The following is a 19,781-nucleotide window of genomic DNA, read 5'->3' on the forward strand; positions in this document are numbered from 1 at the left end:
CTCTTCACCTTTTTCACCCAACCCTCAGCCCCAATCCCATCTAACAATCACCAGTTTGTTTTCCGTATCTATGAGTCTGTTTCCATTTTGTTTATTTTATTCTTTAGATTCCACATATGAGTGAAATCATACAGTATTTGTCTTTCTCTGTCTGGCTTATTTCACTTAGTGTAATATCTACCTTCTAGGTCCATTCATGTCATAGCAAATGGTAAGATTACATTTTTTTATGGCTGAGTAATCCATTGTATATATGTACCACATCTTCTTTATCTGGCCATCTATTGATGAATACTTAGGTTGCTTCCATATCTTGGCTATTGTAAATAGTGCTGCAGTGAACATAGGAGTGCATGTATCTTTTTGAATTAAGGTTTTGGTTTTCTTGGGATAAATACCCAGAAGTGAAATTGCTGAGTCATAACGTAGTCCTATTTTTAATTTTTTGAGGAACCTCCAAACTAGTTTTCAATAGTGACTATACCAGTTTGCAATCCCACCAACAGTTCATTTCTTCACATCCTCGCCAACACTTGTTTTTTATTTATTGATGGTAGCCATTCAGACAAGTGTGAAGTGATATCTCATTGTGATTTTAATTTGCATTTCTCTGATGATTAGTAACATTGATCATCTTTTCATATGTCTATTGGCCATCTGTATGTCCTCTTTGGAGAAATACCTATTCAAGTCCCCTGCCCATTTTATAATTGGATTGTTTAGGGTTTTTTGTGTTGAATTGTGTGAGTTCTTTATATATTTTAGATATTAACCCTTTATCAGATGTATCATTGGGAAAAATGTTCTCTCATTTAGTAGATCGTTGTTTTGTTTTATTGGTATTTTCCTTTGCTGTGCAGATATTTTTCAGTTTGATGTAGTCCCATTTACTTTTTCTTTTGTTTCCCTTGCCTGAGAAGATATATCAAAATATATTACCCTCTGACCCATTGGAGTTTTTAAAAATAGATACCTCAGTTACATCATGAATAAAATTGAATAATACTTACCTCATATGGTTTTGTGAAAGTCATATGAGATGCTGTTTATAGTTTCTCCCAGTAGTAGGCACATGGTAAATAGTCAAATGGGTTTTATAAGGTTATAAGTACTTTTTAAGATGTCAAATGAACGTAAAGATCTCAAGAACTAAACCTTCCTGATAAATTTTCATAAGTCTTTCTCATACCATAAAGACCCTATCTGGTAGAAGACACTTTCTGGCGGAGAGTAATTTAAACATTTAATAAGCAGTTTCCATATATATCTTAAACTATATGCAGGTTGTACAAAGATGAATAAAACAAGTCTAGTAAAAGTTTAAGCAAACGTAGTCAGGGACTACTGAATGAGATGGGGTATAATGGAAAGAGCTCTGGATTAAAAAATGTAGAGATAATTGGGTTCCTTCCAGCTAGATGTGACCTTTTGGAACAACTTCTATAAGTACACTTATTCCATAGAAGAGAAAAATGAAGCCCTAAGATGAAAAATTTGTGCTAAATGATCTCCAAGGTCCATATTTTGTGATTATCATAGTTTTCCTGATTCTGAATCAGAAAATAGTTATAAGAAATATCTGATATAAGAAAGCTTTCTAAATGTCTTTTGCATTTTTTATATTCTTCATCAAGTCATAATATGGGTTTATCCTAAATTTAGTTTAGTGGTACAATATTAGTTTCAAAAATTAAGAAAATATTCTAGTTGCATTTTAATATCAACATTTTCATGTGTGCTAGACTCCTAAAACAACAACTATTTTATTCATATATTTGAAATATAATGAATTTCTTATGGAATTTGACTAAAACACATTCGAGACAACATACTACCTCAGAACAGCTTACACTTTCCTTTAAGCTATTTTCTAGAGAATGCATGTAAGTTACTACTACTTTCTTGGACTTTATGCCAAATTTTACTATTTAAAGAATTGTTTTTATTAAAAAAACACTAATTCTAAGAGTTTTATGAGCTCTTTGAAGACAGAGGTTACTACTCACTGTTTTCTTTCTAAATCTCCAGAACCTCTAATATTGTTTGGCGCATAACAAGCACTCACCAGACATTAGTTGAATTGCATCCAAACCCTACTCTGTTAGGACATCTTTTTAATTTGAAGCCCTATCTAAAAATAAACATGGGGGGCGGGCTGTTTGTTTATTAGACAAGACTACTACGTAACCATACGTTGAATGCATATGGGACAGACAGAGCTTTCTTTTTCTGGTGGTAAACTCTATATACATATACATATATATATAGTATAAATTTGCCCTTTTAACCGTTACTAAGTGTACAGTTCAGTGGTATTAGGTACACCCAGAATGTTGTGTGGCCATCACCATTATCTATTTCCAAAACTTGTGTTTCACCTCACTCTATCCAACAAGCAGTAACACCCTCCTCCACTTCTTCCCAAACCCTGATAACTTCTGATTTACTTTCTCTCTGAATTTGCCTATTCAACATTTTTCATATAAATGGAATAATACAGTATTTGTCCTTTTTGTGTCTACCTTATTTTACTTGTCATAATGTTTTCAAGGTTCATCTATGTTGTAACATGTTTTAGGACTTTATTTCTTTTATGACTGAAAGGAGCTGTTTTCATTTGAACAAAGGTAGATGGTTCCTCACCCCTCCCTTAGTCTAAGGACAGCACATTCCTTAAACTACAGTAGGTCTTAGGTATATATTGTCATATCAAAGATACTGGCCTGAGTATATCTAATTAGTTGTTTGAGGTACTATATTATTAACCATTGTTTTCATGCCATCTTGCCTCAAGGTATTTAAGGAGGAAGTAGGAAGTACAGATGACATTCCACTGTCAGCTTCCCATGGTAGGAATGTATGAGTACTTGGGAGGAAAAAAAAAGAATAACAGCTATCTAAATAATGAGTGGATGCTTAAATACCATAGAGTAGGACCTGACATGCACGTTAGGTGTTGCTGATTGCTATTTTAGCAGACATTACTGGTTTATGGTAGTAATGCAGTCATCCTCCCTCCATGATTTTCTACATTCTGAGCTTAAAACTTAAAAGGAAAAATGTTTTGTGGTGACAATAGCAAAACTAAGCTTTACTTGTAATTTAATTTTTACCAGGTTCTTCATTAGAGGCTGTAACCACCTGTGAACTCTGTAAAGAGAAGTTGCAGCTTAACCTGGAGGATTTTGATATTCATGAACTACATAGAGCTCATGCAAATGAACAAGTTAGTATATTTTGCCTAATTTGGTAAGTGTCTATTCTGTGCTTAAAGGACAACTCTTGAAGAAAAGATTAAATCATGGCCAGAAAACCGTCATTAAAATGATAAAAATAGCAATAATAATCTTAAAATAATTCTGTTACTACATTAGATATTATAATTTTATAATTTTTCTTTATTTTCCCCATAACTTTTTGTAACAAAGGCATATAACCAAGTCACAGGTTTAAAATTTATTAAGATAAAATACATCATATGCTTCCTAAATAAACCTGAAATAATAAAGGCTTAGAAAAGTGGTCCCAGGGTAGGCATGACACCTCTGTCTCCCCAGAGCTGTCTCAGTTGTGAATCCCTCTTGAGTGCTGGAACATGATTAAAAGCCAAGCCCTGAATTTCCATTTTATTTCTGTATTTTTTATGTTAGGAATAATTTTTATGTACATGTTCCCTATCTCCCTGTCAACTTCCAGTCTGCATTCTGCCCCTATGAATTTATCTGTTCTGAATATCTTTTATTCAAAATTCACATTGTTTTTCTTTCCTTTAGTATTTGTATCATTGCTAGCTAATTTTATATGATAAATAATGTTAAGGTTTTTCTGTTCAAATTAAATTTTTCCAAATTTTTTTTCATATTTCTCAGATGTTTTAGAATGTTTTGATAAACCTTCCTCCCCAATAATTGATATGATCACTAACTTCTCAATCTTGAAGAGCTTTACATTTAAAAAGTTTTTTTGAGATGCTTAAATTAAATAGAATATGAAGTAAATTACAAGGATGATCCTAGTGTCAGTCATCTAAGTGTGCTTAGCATATTTGTTATAAAAAGAGGTATATGATGGTGTGTGGCCATCACCATTATCTATTTCCATGAATCCTTGAAAAACCCTTTTTTAATGAATGGGTAATGGAGCCCTACTTTTTCGGACACGAAGTTCACATAACAAATTATTTAAAGTAAACTAATATTAGTACATTTGCACTGTTGTGCATCTACCACCTGTAGGTTCCAAGACATTTTCATCTCTCCAAAAGAAAATCTTGTACCTGTTAAGCAGTTTCTCCCATTACCCACCTCTCACATCCCCTGGCAACCACCCATCTACATTCTGTCCCTATGAATTTGTTCTGGATATCTCATGCAAATAGAATAATGGAGTATATGATCTTTAGTGGACACCCTTTTTAAATGGGGGAATAATGGATACCCTTTGAAAATCTGATTAAAACCATGGACACTGCTTACAAAATACACATCGACACAAAATCCATATGTAATTAAGGGATTCCCAGATACCTTGAAGCTAATTGCTTAAATCCAGGTTAGGAATCACTGATAAAGTGAACGAAACATTAGGCAGTTGATGTAACACAGATGCTACTCTAATATTAATTGTTTTATTCTCCAATGAGCCAGTTGCCCAAAATGAATACCACTTTCAGCAAAGAATTTTCTTAAATCCCCAAGGAGTCTCTAGACAGCTGAGCACTGATATTTTAAATAATAGGAGAAAGAGTATGGAAAGGTAGAATCATGCAAAGAGGTTATTTTTTGTCTTCTCAAAATGAGAATAGGTTTCAAAGGATGGTTTTCTCCTGCCATTCTTCTTTCTCTAGGTGTTCCATCTTAAAGGTGTCATTTGGCTTTTCAAAGTTCAACTGGGAATGTTTTATTCTCCAAGGATTTTAATAATCCACATCTTAAATAATTTAGAAGTGTTAGGAAATAAGTGTAGTCATTGTAAAAACAACAGTTCTAATTAAACTTTCTGGCTCTGTTTTTTGTGAATCTTGGATTCTAGTGGCAGACAGCTACCCTCATTTTAAATGATTAGTTTATACAGTTAGTATTTCATCCAGTGACTTCATCTTTTTCAAGGTGAAAGCCATCAACATTTTAAAAATATTACGGATATGTGATTTCCTTTTAAGTTAAAAATAAGCAAAGTAATTAAGTGAAGCATTTTAAAATGCTTAATATATCAATATCAGATTTCTTAAATATTCTGTGAAATCTGATAACTTGCTGAAGTTGGTACTAAAAAACAGATTTCTTAACTTTAGATGAGTGAATTACAAATAAATATGGTACAACTAACAAACAGTTTGCCATATAAAAATTACAGGACAGTTTAGATTTTAATAACATGATTCATAGTCTTAGCTTCGAAACAGAACAGTTTGGAATAAAATAACTGGTTGAGGAAAAGTTACTCTATTTCTTTTTTTTTAGTTCATATTTGTAATTACCATTGCCATTAAATTAATTCTATCACATAAGAAATAGTCGATCTGTGAGAATAGGTTTTTAATTATATAGTGTATTGATTTAGCTGTAGATGAAATGGTAGTTTTTAAGTAAACACTTATAGCCATTTATGCAGTGAAATCTGTTACAAGCATTCATTCTACCATCAAATGACTTAAAAGTCCCACTTTTATATGTCATTTCATGAAGACTACATGAGACTAAAGAGGATACTCACACACCTATTTGGACTCATTATTTGGCATAAGTAAAAATATATGAAATGAAGGACAGCCTTTTATTTCCTGTTTTAATAGATAGCACCATGTCTCTTATTAGGAAGTAGACATGAATGTATTTCTTCTAGTTTATCAGTATGTTATGAATATCAATCACAAGTCTACTAATTTTTCATTTTCCATATTCTTTTTCTCTTATTTGCTTACCTGTTGAAGGCTGAGTATGAGTTTATCAGCTCTGGTCTCTACCTAGTTGTGTTACTGCACTTGTGCGAACAAAGCTTTTCTGATATGATGGGAAATACAAATGAACCAAGTACACGTGTCCGAGTAAGTAATATTGGCGTGGGGGAGAAGGGAGGGTGTGATGCACCATGTTTGTTTTGGAAAGCAGATTGTTTTATATGTTCACATTCTATTTTCTTTGGGGGCTCTTATATTAAAATGTGTCTTAAAAATAAAGATGTAGATTTAATAGAAATTGCTGTCTTCCTTTGATATCAAGCAGCCTAATTTTCTCATAAAACTCGTTTAGAAAGTAATTTTCTAGCTCTTTAAGGTAATTGGAATACATTTCAGTGAAAACCCAGAATCAGAATTGGAAACACTAAGGGATAAAGCTCTTTTTAATTTGGGGGGCAAGACAGTATTATAACTTGGAAACCTGAAATAGAACTCCAAAAGCCAAGAGAATATGGGAAATTTATTTGTTACTATCATGTAAAAGATTACCAGTGTACTAAGTTTTAAGTGTGTTCATGTTACAAACTATTAAGATACAGACTATTTGGTGTTTACTCTGTATGCTATTACTTTAATTTAACACTTAGACTAGCTATTTACAAGTAATATTTTTGTTAAGTATTTACAAGTAATTCATACTGTTCGCCTCAGTGTACCAGAGGAAATTTATACTCTGCTGCCTTGCCCATTTTGTGTAGCAAAGGTTAGGTCCCTCTGCATCTCATTGCTGTAACATTCTGAACGCTTCACATCTTGAAATGTGTTCATAAACATATCCTTTAAACTTTTTTTTTTTATCTAAATGTCGATTTTGGTGATAAAAATTTAGCAGTTTATGATGAGGTGTAATGTTTCTATTTTTATATAATACTGCTTCTAAATTGGTAAAATGTTTTTCTGTAATGTGGATGTTATACCTGTGAGCCAACTGATAGATTATTTTCATTGAGAGAAAAGAAGATAAACTTTGAGCAAAGATCTCTTAACTTCTGAATACTTTAGTACCTAAATTTAGTTTATGCTTAAAAATGATTTCTGAAAAGGTGACTTACCTCTTTAGAATGAATAAACCATGTAAAGCATATAGTAATATCTATTGAATTCATGCCTTTGTAAAGCTAGAGACAAGTTAATGTTAAATTGCAAGTCATTTTTATGATTTTTTAAATACAGAATCAAACGTAATACTTCTAGAGCTATCAAATTTAGGTTGGAAAATAAATACTGATTCCTGTCTTTTATAATTTTTTAATTGACCACTAAAATTGAATTCATTTGGTTACAAATTATGAAGCCTTTAATTACTTTTCATAAATTTTTGATGTGTTATATTTATGCAAGAGGAATATCTTTGGGTAAAATCATTGTATCTGCTCCTAATTTCTACATGATGAGTACATAATTTCTACATGAATAATAATGATTTGTTTTTTAAAAAAAATTTTAAATGCCAAGCTTTGTTATTTTTGATGTAGGGGGAGAAAGACCCCTATTTTAAAGGCTTATAATAGAGTTTTGACTTTTTATATAGAAATGAATCTCCTATACTGATTCTCTCTTTAGATCCATTTGCAACATTTCAACTACTGTATTTCTTTCTGCATTATTTCTAGTTTATTAACCTTGCAAGAACTCTTCAGGCACATATGGAAGATCTCGAAAGTAGGTGGAATTTCTCCTCCCCAGACTTGTTGAATTTACTTTTGCAAATTAAACCCACATTGCAAAACCTAAGTATATATACTCTATCAAATTAGAGTTTCATTTATAGGCTTTATAATACCAATTGATTCGGGAAAGATGGGCTGGGCAGCTGACATTAGTTTTTTAAAAGCACATATTTTTAAAATTAATTTTAAGGTATGGAAGGATATAATTTAAACCACCAGTATTTTAATTCTATTTTAAATAAAATTTTATTTTTGATCACCTTAATTTTAACACTTAATGAAACAAAGACATGTTTGACTGCTAATCAAATTACACTTTTTTAATCTGTTAGATATTTTTGAGTGTGTATGAAATTTTACTTTGTATTCAGTTTTATTTGATCATAAAAGGTTTTCCCTTTTATGTATAGTTCTAGGAAAATAGGGATGAAAGAGTCCTAATTCTGAGTTCATAACAGAAGCCATAGTTTTGGGGGTTTTTTTGTTTATTTTGCTTTTTGTTCAGGTGCTCATGAACCTTTAATAGGCAGCCAGCTCCACCAGCAGCTCCAATTTCTTAAGGTCACATTCCAGGACTTCTGCCTGGGCACCTATATGAAGGCACTTAATGCCCAAATCTTTACAGGCATCTGCACAGCTTACCCTCTTTTTAAAGTCCTACAACCTCCAAGGTGCTTCATACCAGGTGGGCACAGATATGACTGGCTTTGGAACAGTTCCTGGGAATCGAAGATTACCCTGTTTAGTACTTTTTCAACCAAAGCAAGTGGCTCCCCATGATCAGATTCCAATACACTTCTTTGAAGTGTTTTAAAATATGTATTCTCCATTTAGTTAGCTTCTATACTCATCTTCAAAATACTTGAAATGTTATCTGTAGTGTGCATAACTTTTACTTTTAGAGAAAGCTCAGCATCTTTGGAGTAAGGTTTGAGAAGGAATTAGTCCTTATAAGAACCGTTTAATTCCTGATTATTCTAAGACATGGATTTTTGTCATTCTGTGCTATTTTTAAGTTTTAAAAGGATTGGAAATATAACCAGGTAATGCATTTTTAGAATTTTAGTGTGTTTAAAAAAGATATATAAAGGGGTCAAATGGTATATAAAATGAGAATTCATTTGGTATAAATCTTTTTTTCCTATATACCTTCTTAGTTTAGATCTCTTATGTTGTCTAAAAGATCTTTGTTTTGGTAAATTATAATTTATACTTTGTCAGATATGATTAGTTTGTTTCAGTGTACATTTCCCCCTGATTGTTGTGGTTTTTCTTTTTTGAAAAACATTCTCATTTAAAATTTAGTTTTCTAAACATAGCCGTGTCTACTCCCAACCTGTGAGAGAGAGGAACACGATGAAGGTGAAATATACCCAGACTCAGCTGAGAGTGAAAGATGTTGCAGGTGCTTCAAGTTAACTCCCAAATACCAGAGTATTAATGTATTCTGATAATTGGTTCTGAGTGAATTTTCTTTGTGGTGTAAATTGAATAGGAAACATGAGTTCTCTGCAAAGCTATTTTATTTTTTAGTTTGATATACTTCTTTGATAACAGCTTAAAACTAAACCATAGGATTTACTCATTCATGAGCTAATAAGCATGTTTGATATTATTTACTAAAAATGAATTTAAGTTCTGCAAGAAAAACAGACTGAAGTATGAAAATAGTTTCATCTAGTCACATGTAGCATAATTTTCTTGTTGATTCCACTTGGTGGGAGCTCTTAAATTGTTCAGTATCAACAAGAGTATAATTTAACCTTTCTCCCCTTGATAATAGGGGAATGCTGGTTAGATGTCTAATATAGTGAACTTGCACGTTCCTCAACATGCACAGCAGTTTACAGAATACATAGTTTTATACTTACTGTGTCCTTCCTAAAGATATTTTAAGATGTTTTATATTAAACTCTTGAGCTACTAATGACCCTAAAATAAATTGAGGTCAGAAATGTTGCAAAAATGATTTTTATGACACTGTGGAGGCATAGGAATAATCTCAACAGAAGGTTTTTACTAAATCCAATTATTTTAGCTTAGGCTATGTCTATATAACGCTTTTTTGACTAAGTGGAGCTTTTTCTTGGCATTGTATAGACATAGCTTTGATATAATTTGCAAGAACACTTATAACCTATTCAATGTACTTTTTTTTGTCGTTCTCATCAGATGCATAAAAATATACAGTGGTAATAATAACCCAGATTCTACTCAGGTGTGTGAGAGCACTTGCCTTAAATTCACTTTTTCTCCAGTGTATATATTATTGTATACAATACGAATTGGTCTCAGAAACTTTAGATGTTCTTGAGGCATATTTTTAAACATTTTCATTTCTATAAAAACGAAAAGATGGGTGGGGCGTTGTGGATGAGCATCACCCACAGTCGAACCACCCTGACCCTGTCATAACTTGTCATTTTGATCGAACAGTATACTAAGTTGGGATTTTATTTTACAAGTCATTGCAGTTCTGGCTTCATAGTTACACTTCCATTCTCGGCCCCTTAAAATCATTCTTGATCATCCTGTTTTCTTTCAACAGCTTCAGAGGATGATTCCGAAGAAGATGGAGACCATAACAGAACATTTGATATTGCCTAACTTCACATAACACAAATGGATCTGTGAACAAGTGTTCGTTAAAACTGGCAATTAAGTATGGATTAATTTTGTGGGGCAATGCCTATCGAATACATTATATATATAAAATGAATATATATATACATATGTATACATGTATATGTATATTCATTCTCAAGTGTTGCTGAATTAAAATTCTAATTGCTGGACCTTTTAACATGGCCAGTGACTGATGTTTATAAAATGGTAATCAAAAGTATTTTTCTTTTAGGTAAGTGGGAAAGTGTTACCCTTGTTTTAAATATCTAAGCAATGCTTACAGCCCTTTTTTGCGTTCTGATTACTGTAGTCGTATTTATGAAGAAGGTTCGTGTTTTAGTAACTCTTGCTAGTGGAAAAAAGACAAAAATATGCTTTCAAAATAAAATGCCAAATGGCACCTAATTATTTTTCCTTTTAAAATGCCTTAAGTTGCAATCTCATTTTTGTAATCATTTGCTTCCAGTGTTTAAAAAAAAAAAAAAGAATGGGGAGTAAGTTGTGAAGAGCATCTATATATTAGGTGTCCAAATTTAATTTGAATTCTAAATTCATTTAGCAATAAAATCTAATTTAAAAAAGTATATGAATATAAAATATATAAATGATGGATAAATTTTTGTATTGATTTGATAAATGCAGATTATATTTGATAGGCCATAGGATGTAGATACTCCTTTTAGGAATATTACAGCTATAAATTATATCAGAATTGCCAGTCAGATGCTATTTGGTTAAAAAAAAAAATGATTGCAATCTCAAGTTAATGGACTATTTTTAAATCCCACATTCAAAGTTTAAAACACTGGTTTTCAATGTGTTTTTTAGTGTTGTCACTTCTTTATAGATAAATATGATTAAAAAAAATAACCTGTTTGGATTCTGGTTGTTTTTAAATGTTTCTCGTTAATTCTGAGCATTTATTTGATGACTTATCTATTTTTCACTACCTTTGGAAAACAGGTGAATATTACCTATTCACCATGAATAGATCTTACACTGTGATCATGAGTTGTGTATACTTCCAAAACAGTATATATTCTCTGTCAACACCCTGAGATACATTTAACAACGCCTTCAGGTGGTTTCAGGTTAAATAAAGTCTTATGCCATGGCAACAAACTTCTTTTTAAGAACTTAAATAGAAGCCATGTAATTTCTCAACAGTTTGCCCACACTTAATTTGTTGGTCTTAGTGTAAAACCTGGCTGGAAATAAAGTGTATGCTGATGGATTTACTTTATAGTTTGAAATGTTTCCTTTTAAACTGGTGCTCAAAGTAGACTTCAAACCTCATAGGTAAGAATTGTACAAAAATTTCAAATTCTACTTCTTAGGAAAGTATAAATGTTTCTAAAACATTTCTCACCTTTTACTTGTTATCTTTTTATTGCCATAAATCAAAAATCCAAAGTTTAAGGATGCCAGTTTCAGTATCTATTCTCTGGGTCCTTAGGGATGCTTTGAATTTGAAACATTATAGTTTGAGTAGAATTCAGCATGAGAATTAGTGCCTTCTGCTTTAACCTACAAAATTATTTGAAAATTTTTATTAAATGGTAGAAAACATTCCATTGTTGTACACACAATTTTTAATAGTTGTTTTATATTAAATGCTAAATGACAGACAGTGGCTTGAACTTTATAATATTCTTGTAGTTCCTTAGCACTACTTGGTATTTCAATATTGTATTAGCTTCTGATAATCCTGTAAATGTGAATTAGAGAGAATACAAAGTCTTTTCATTTGATTATCACTTTTAAACTCTGAACAAAAATAGAGACCATACACTACTCACTTCAGAGAATGCAAATTTCTAGGAAAATGTATTTAAAATTATATTATTCTCTCTAGATATCTGCCAAACATAAGAATTTATACTGTCGTTAGCTAGAACCAAGATGTTGAAGAAAGCAATTTATACATTCTGAATGTAAACAAGCACGCATGTTATTTGTTAATATTAAAAATACACACTTGAATGATCCAGTTATCTCTTGACCACCAAATAGATACTAGGGCCTATTTACAGATGTTCTGATATATAAAGAAAATTAAGGTCTAGCACTTCATTACCAGGGTCTTGTAAGGATTTGGTTGAAAAATGAAATCAAACACGGAAAATTATCCCAGTTTAAAACAGCCATTTTGCACAAACTGCCATTAGATAGAAGTTATCAAAATGAACAGAAGAAAATTAGTTGTATGGTAGTTGAACGGAAAGGGGGATTCTAGAGCAGCTGGGCAGTAAAGCTTTCTGTAAAAATGGAAATATTGTATAATTTGCATTGCCCAGGATGGTAGCTATTAACTGCATGTGATTTGAGCATTTGAAATGGTGGCTAGTGCAATTAAGGACATGAACTTTAAGTTACATTTAATTTTAATTTATTTAAATAGGTACAGGTGGCTAGAGGCTACCATATTGGTCATTGTGGAGATTTGTAACAATCAGAGACCATTTTAAGGAAGAGGTAAGATCATCCTTAGTTCTTAAACTGGTGATTGCCAGATGGGAGTTTGGGGGGCTCAGTGAAAAAGATGAAGGGATTAAGTACAAATTGGTTACAAAATTGTCACAAGAATATGAAGTACAGCATAGGAAATATAGTCAGTAATGTAATACCCATATATAGTGCCAGGTGGGTATTAGACTAACCAGGGGGATCACTTCATAAATTATACAAATATCTTAACCACTGTGCTGTACACCTGAAAGCAATATAAAATAATATTGACTAATTAGGGGGAAAAAGCCTTAGTTCATAAAGGACCGGTAGAATTTGAATAGGAAAAGCAAGGAATTACAATTTTATGTTCACTATTAGTACCACTATTAATAGCTTATCAGTAATAAAATACACATTTAAATCACTACATAAAATCTTAGAAATGTAAAGCTCTTACGGAGCATAATTGTGTAACATTTGCTCTTTTAGTACCACATAGCCACACTGTATAGTCTTCTGTCATCACTTTGTAGTTATTCATGTCTCATAAACAGTATCGTTAATTGTAAGGAGGGGTTTTTTGATTAACAGTGGCCAAAGGAAATAGATGACACAAGCTGGGACTTTGTTGGCATTTGGTCAACCTTGAGACATAGTGTATTTTGTGGAAGCAAAGTATTCCCCATAAGATAATTGATAGAATGTGGGTTAGGGGGAGAGAGTATTTTCCTGAGCTTTCAAGTTTCTAAATACATATAATTTTATGTGAACTCTATGCATTCTTTAACTTTTCTAATATTGTTTTTAATTTGCAAAGAATACTAAAGAAAATAACGTTTCAGTTTTTACTCCCCCCCATATGATAATTTTCACTTTGAACATCATTACACAGCAGTATACATAGTATTTTTCTGCAGTTTTTGCTTGCATAGCTTTTGTGTCATTCAGTAGTAAAGTTCATCCAATGCTTAGGGAGCATGAGATACCACATATAGGAACAGGTATGATGATAGGAGAAACACCCTTAAGGGGGCACTATAATACAAGTGTTACTCTTACTGTCAGCCTCCACACCTTCCTATGGTATAGCTGTAATTTTTTTTGTTTCAAAAAATTGATAAAATTTTATTAAAATTCTGACCATTTGTGGTCAGTACTAAATATTATTTGTTGTCCAAAATGGTGTTCTAAAAATAATGAAAATGTAAAATTAGTTGAATTATGTGAAATATGAGGTGCGAAAATCTAAAATTTTCTACATCTAAATCATAAAAGAAGATAAGAACTATAAGGCATTATCTGTCAGAGTAACCAGCATGAGTGATACCTAAACGTATAGGAGCTATTTAAAGTCAGGTTTATTCCATAAATCATGTTTATTAATAAAGGAACAAGACACAGAAATTTCTAAAGACCTAGTGATTATTAAAACTATAGGTAGAATTTTCTTTTTCCAGCTGTAAACCAAAGTGGTTCAACTAAATGGAAGGGAAGTCGACTGGGTTTTTATTTTTATCTGGGCTTTAAGGTTTCCTTTACTCAAGTGAAAGGTAACATCTGGAGAGGTGGTTAAAACAAGTAACATATCTAAGATCATTCCTTTTTCAAAACTTTGTTTTCATAATAAACCCAAAGATGATTTTTTGTCACAATGATACATGAGAATAAAAAATGTTACTGAAATAAGTAAATATAGCATAAAAACTCAGTTTTCATTGTCAAATTTTATATTGAAATCTTGCACAGGAATCACTGACAATGTATTTATTGTCTTAATGTAAGATTTCCAAAAACTCAGTGAAACTGAACAGCATGTTCGTTTTCTTCTGCAACTACCAAAACACAGTCGTCATTATAAGGTGATTGGGGTGCAGTTGAAAAAACTGTGGTGAAACCAGAATCCAAATTTCTTTTGTACAGGAACCAAACAATTGCTCCCAAAACTGTCAAAATTACTGTGCTAGCAATCACCAAAGCTGATATTAAAATGTGGTTATCTGAAAAGGAAAAGACAAAAGAAAATATGGGAAATCAGGGCAACTCAAGTTGCTAGTATTGCATGGGGGGCACAATATAGTTTCTTCATGTAAATATTTGCCTATTTTGAGAATTTTCCACATTGGTGAGAGAAACGACATATTTGTTACTATCAAGATTTATGTTTTTCTTAGCTCGAACAATTGCTGTACTTAAAAAATTTCATGTAAATTTTGGAATTCTCCAAAGTTCCTAAAAATCTCCCTCTTATTATTCTATATATTTGTGTATTACTGAAGTAATTATGTACAGCCTTACAGTTCTTGGCTATTCAAAATACTTGTAATCTTTTTGTAGGAGTTTAGTTTAATCAAGTGAAATTACTCAGTTCAGGACTTAAGAGGAGGACAATGCTTTGAGAAAATATTTGTATTTAGTAGTAAAAGAATGAAAAAAATCAGTTATTCTCTTTACAGATGTATTTTTGCATCGTGATTATTTGAATATACTCATAATGCTCTTTTCGGCCGGGACTTGGAAAATTGAAAGCAAGAAAAATCTAGCCAAAAGTTAATTTGTTAAGGTGAGGGAAAGCCATTGATATTAAAAATATTGACAGGCTTCTTTATATAAGAAGTTGGTAGAAGTGAGGAAATAACCATAGCCGAATTGTCTTCTTTTCAGTCCTAAAATAGATGAAATTTTGTCATGATCACAGTTTATTAAGGTGTGCGGGCATATTGTTCGTTATTAGATACATTTAAGTGGAAAAAATGTTACGCCAAAAATTCTGTAAACTGAGTTCAAATGGGATTCTTTAATTCTTGTATTTTTACATTCTGCAAGTGGCCAAGCTGCCCCAGGGCCTTTGGTTGGCTAGCTGCTTTAGCAGTGAAATGTGGAGGGATTGATTGCCAGTCTTGAGGCAACTCGTGAGTGGTGTGTTAATCTCTTCGGTTTTCTATATGAACTAATGGATAGGTCTGCATTAGAAAATTTGTTATCTGATAATTACAGGAAAAATTAGTTGCTCACTACTAAGGAAATAATTGCTATTTAATACTAATTTAAACTAAAAAGAGCAAAACACCCTTTAGGAAGAAATTTTCCTTCTTTAGCCTAATAAAAGGCAGTTGAGGAAACGTGCAACAAACATACTAAAACATAAGCTTTCATTCCCCTCATTTCTCAAACCCATATAATCCATCTTCTTAACCAAAAGTCAGCAGTAATCTGACTCAATGCAGAAACACATGTATTTTATTTGGTTCTTGTGTCTACTACAGCTGGAGTATTAGCCACTCAGCTTTGAGATGTCACTTGGTTTGCCTGACAGTGCTCTCTCCATTTTTCAAACTGCTTCATCTTTTTGGACCCAAAACCCTGCTTGGTTAATCATTTGAGTATTTTATGTAAATAAAGGTAAGTATGTATATGTAGCTGATACGTCACTGCACATTACTCCCAAGTCCATTCTACCTTGAGTTCCCTTAAATGTTAACACCAATAGCTACTGTTAAGTCATCCAATCTCGTGATTATACTAGGTAGGCTTTACATTAATCATCAAGACTACACATCTTTTTTCCATTCTGACCATTCCTCTTCCTGCAACCTTCCTTAATTCTAACACTGATTGAGACCCAAATTACAAAATCCACCTTTAAAAAATGATACAACACTTGTTGGACTCTATCATTTACAGGCCAGTTTGAGCTCCTACTGTATACATAAAACTCCCAGCTTTAGAAAGTGGCAGAAAATTCAAACCATTCCCCTTGGTTTATGCTGATCCATTCTCTTGGATATCCGTCTTGTCTTTCACGCTTAATACTAATATCTACTTGTCCGCAGGAGATATAACTCCTGCATTATCTCCAGTAAGCCTTTGCTGCAGCCTGCTTAAGCTAACTTGCCATTTCCTGTGTGCTTATGCACCATGTATATCTGAGTGCAGCCACTTTTGTTCCAAAGGGGATGGCAGGCTTTCAAACATCCTTTCCATTTCCTTTTGGTCTTCAGTCATTCTGCTCAAATATGGCCTTCCCTGGCTACCTTACTAGGAAAAAAAAAGGCAACACCCCTCTCCCTTTTTTCCTGCACACACATCCTTTTTTTCTACAGTATATGTCATGTGACACATTTTACATATATTTGACTTCACTAAGATGTAAGCTTGAGAGCAGAGGCTTTTTCTATTCACTGCTGTCTTCGATGTACAATTGAAAGCCTGGAAGACAATTGTAGTTACACATTTATGAGATGTTTTTTAATGAATTTAAAGATAACAAGTTTAAGACAATGTTGGCCAGATCTTTCAACTATTCCTGATATGGATTTTGAGACCCATCATAGACCCATTTGATCTTTTCTAAACATGTTTCATTTTGCATATATTTTTCTTAAGTATGCATACATAGCTTAAAATTCATGGTTCTACAGGGAACGCAGTGAACAGTACTATGCTGCTCCTGCCCCATTTACTCCTCGCCCTTAATTTCTGTTCCTCAAAATTAACCCCTCCTGTTACTTTTCCGTCCCTCCCTCTTTATTTCCCCCCAGCACTTCCACACACACACACATACACACACCCACTATGGATGTTGCCATTTCGCCTTAAGAACTGGATTTCTGAAGGCGGGGCGTCTCCTCCCACATGCTCACGTTGCACCCAGGGTATGGTTGGTGGCTCCACCTGGGGTGCGAACCCAGGAACTGCATATAAAGCAGACATGCTAACCACCACCATATATTTTTTATTTTTTTGCTTCTGTGCTTCTAAGGAACGTGCTTAAACTGCTTTTCTTGATTTAATTTTTTAAATTGCAGTGAAATACACAAAATTTACCGTTTTTAAGTGTAGTTCAGTAGCATTAAGTGCATTCACATTGTTCTAGTATGTTATCACCATTTATCCATAGAACTCTTGCAAACCTGAAACTATAAATAATAACTTCCCTTGCCCCCCGCCCCCAAGCCCTGGCGACCACCATTCTACCTTCTGTGTCTATGAGGTTTACTATCCTAGGGACCTCATAATTGGAATCATACAGTATTCTTTTTTGACTGGCTTATTTTGTGACGGAGCTTAATGTCCTCCAGGTTCATGCATGTTTGTAGCATGTCAGAATTGCCTTTTTAAGGCCGAATAATGCCCCATAGTATATATACCACATTTTGCTTATCCATTCATCTGTTGAGACACTTGGGTTGGTTCCACCTTTTGGTTATTGTAAATAATGCTGCTGTGAAGATGGGTGTACAAATATCTTTGATTCCTCCTTTCACTTCTTTTGGGTATATACCCAGAAGTGGAATTTCTGGATCCTATGGTAATTCTATTGTTAATTTTTTGAGGAGGTACCATACTGTTTTCCGCAGTGGCTGCACCAATTTACCTTCCCACCAATAGTGCACAAGGTTTCCAATTTCTCTACGTCATGGTCAAAACTTGTTCTGTTTCTTGGATAGCCCAGTGGGTGTGGTGCTTTGCTTGACTTTCTAAAATGTAACAAATATTCCTCTTAAAGAAGAGAGAGAAATACGCACATATTCACTCCTTTTCTCTTTCATCATAGTTATATTATGGTAAGCCCCAAACAAAATATTCATGATATGCATACCTGACAAAGGAGTTGCATCCATAATTTTTTTAAAAACTACCAATAGGAAAGTGAACCAATAAAAAATAAGGGCAAAAGACTTGAACAGGCATTTCATAAAAAAAGACATCCAAATGGCTGATAAACACGTAAAGGTGCTCAATATCATTCATCACATCAAGGAAATTAAAATTACAATAAGATCACTGCATACTGCAAAAATTAAATAGGTTGACAGTAACTTTGGAACACTGGCAGTAGGAATGTAATACAGTTCAACCGCTTTGAAAAAATTAATGGTTTCTAATAAAGCTAAACATTAGCTACCCTATGATTACAGTTCCATTCTGGAATATACTCAAGGAAAATGAGAATATTGGTCCAAAGAAATGTTTGAAAATGTCCTAGGCAGCTGTGGGATATTAGTGCCAAACTAGAAATGAGCCAAATGCCCATAAATAAGGGAATGTACCAACGAGTATATTTATAATATACTATGCAATAATAAAGTACAGTATATATGCACATGGACGAATGTTAAAAAAAAAAAATCCCTGAGTGAAAGAAACCACTAGAGGTAGATTTATGTGAAGTTCAAGAAAAGCAACTCTAATGTATGCTGATAAAAAGCATAGTAGTGGTTACTGGTGGAGTAGGGTGGACATTTATGGGGAAGAGGCATATGTGATGGGAATGTCCTCTAGATCTGAGCGGTAGTTACACAGGTGTAAGCAACTCTCAAGGTGTACATTTAAGATTTGTGCATTTTACCCTATGTTTATCTCAAAATATGGAGATTAAAAACTATACAATTGACAAAAATTCAGAAGTTTTATAATGCACTCATATACTGCTGCTTGGAATGCAAGATGGTACAACTCTAAAACAGTATCAATCGAAGTTATATATTGACTTTCAATTTAGCATTTCTGGTAATTAAACATGTATTTGAGCAAGGTGACTGATTCTTTGCAGCATTGTTTGTAATAGCAAAAGTTTGGAAACAGCCCAGTAGCAGTCTGAAGCTGTTTAAAAAGCTACGTGTATCCACACAATGTAAGAGTGTGTAACTGTAAAAAAGATCAATTCATAGATAATGATATGGAGAACTATCTAGAATATATTAGTGAATACATGACTAAGTCATGTATATCAGTTTGTTTATTGGCAAAAGAAACAAGAGGGTTAAAGAAGAAAGGAATGGTGCCCGATAAGGCAGAATGGGGGCAAAATAGGAGACAGACTTTTTAGTGTTTGCCTTGTATAGTTTTGCTTTTTGAACCATGTGATATATTACTGGATCCTTTTAAAAAAAAATACATTTAGTAAACCCTTTAGATGTTTCATGAATTGTAATTATAGCATGAGGTGAAAATTTTTTAAACAAAAGATGCAGAGTCATTTACTACAAAAACATAATGGAGTTCAGTGAGAAAATATAATTTGGTGTTTAAAAAAATTCATTTCAGACATAACTTGAAATTAATCATATTTAAAA

At 32.9% G+C, this 19,781-nt stretch overlaps 2 protein-coding genes across 13 annotated transcripts in view; one reads left to right on the top strand and one right to left on the bottom strand.

The window, feature by feature from the left end:
* Nucleotides 1-11,492, top strand: part of MARCHF7 (membrane associated ring-CH-type finger 7) — a 45,976-nt gene extending 34,484 nt beyond the window's left edge. For 3 of the 10 annotated variants that reach the window (XM_039855743.1, XM_039855745.1, XM_039855747.1), the window contains 4 exons: nucleotides 3,117-3,226; nucleotides 5,933-6,046; nucleotides 7,573-7,621; nucleotides 10,178-10,794. In XM_039855743.1, the coding sequence (XP_039711677.1) occupies nucleotides 3,117-3,226; nucleotides 5,933-6,046; nucleotides 7,573-7,621; nucleotides 10,178-10,236 (332 nt within the window). In that variant the 3' untranslated portion in view covers nucleotides 10,237-10,794. Of the gene's footprint in view, nucleotides 1-3,116; nucleotides 3,250-5,932; nucleotides 6,047-7,572; nucleotides 7,622-10,177 lie in introns of all 10 variants that reach the window. The other 7 variants (XM_039855744.1, XM_039855746.1, XM_039855741.1 and 4 more) reach the window with 5 other exon arrangements.
* A 2,819-nt stretch (nucleotides 11,493-14,311) lies between these two features.
* Nucleotides 14,312-19,781, bottom strand: part of LOC120597059 (CD302 antigen) — a 107,096-nt gene continuing 101,626 nt past the window's right edge. For all 3 annotated transcript variants that reach the window (XM_039855738.1, XM_039855737.1, XM_039855736.1), the window contains one exon: nucleotides 14,312-14,702. In XM_039855738.1, the coding sequence (XP_039711672.1) occupies nucleotides 14,500-14,702 (203 nt within the window). In that variant the 3' untranslated portion in view covers nucleotides 14,312-14,499. The remainder of the gene's footprint in view (nucleotides 14,703-19,781) is intronic.

This window comes from Pteropus medius, unplaced genomic scaffold, assembly GCF_902729225.1.
Source record: "Pteropus medius unplaced genomic scaffold, Ma_sr-lr_union100, whole genome shotgun sequence".
NCBI lineage: Eukaryota > Metazoa > Chordata > Mammalia > Chiroptera > Pteropodidae > Pteropus > Pteropus medius.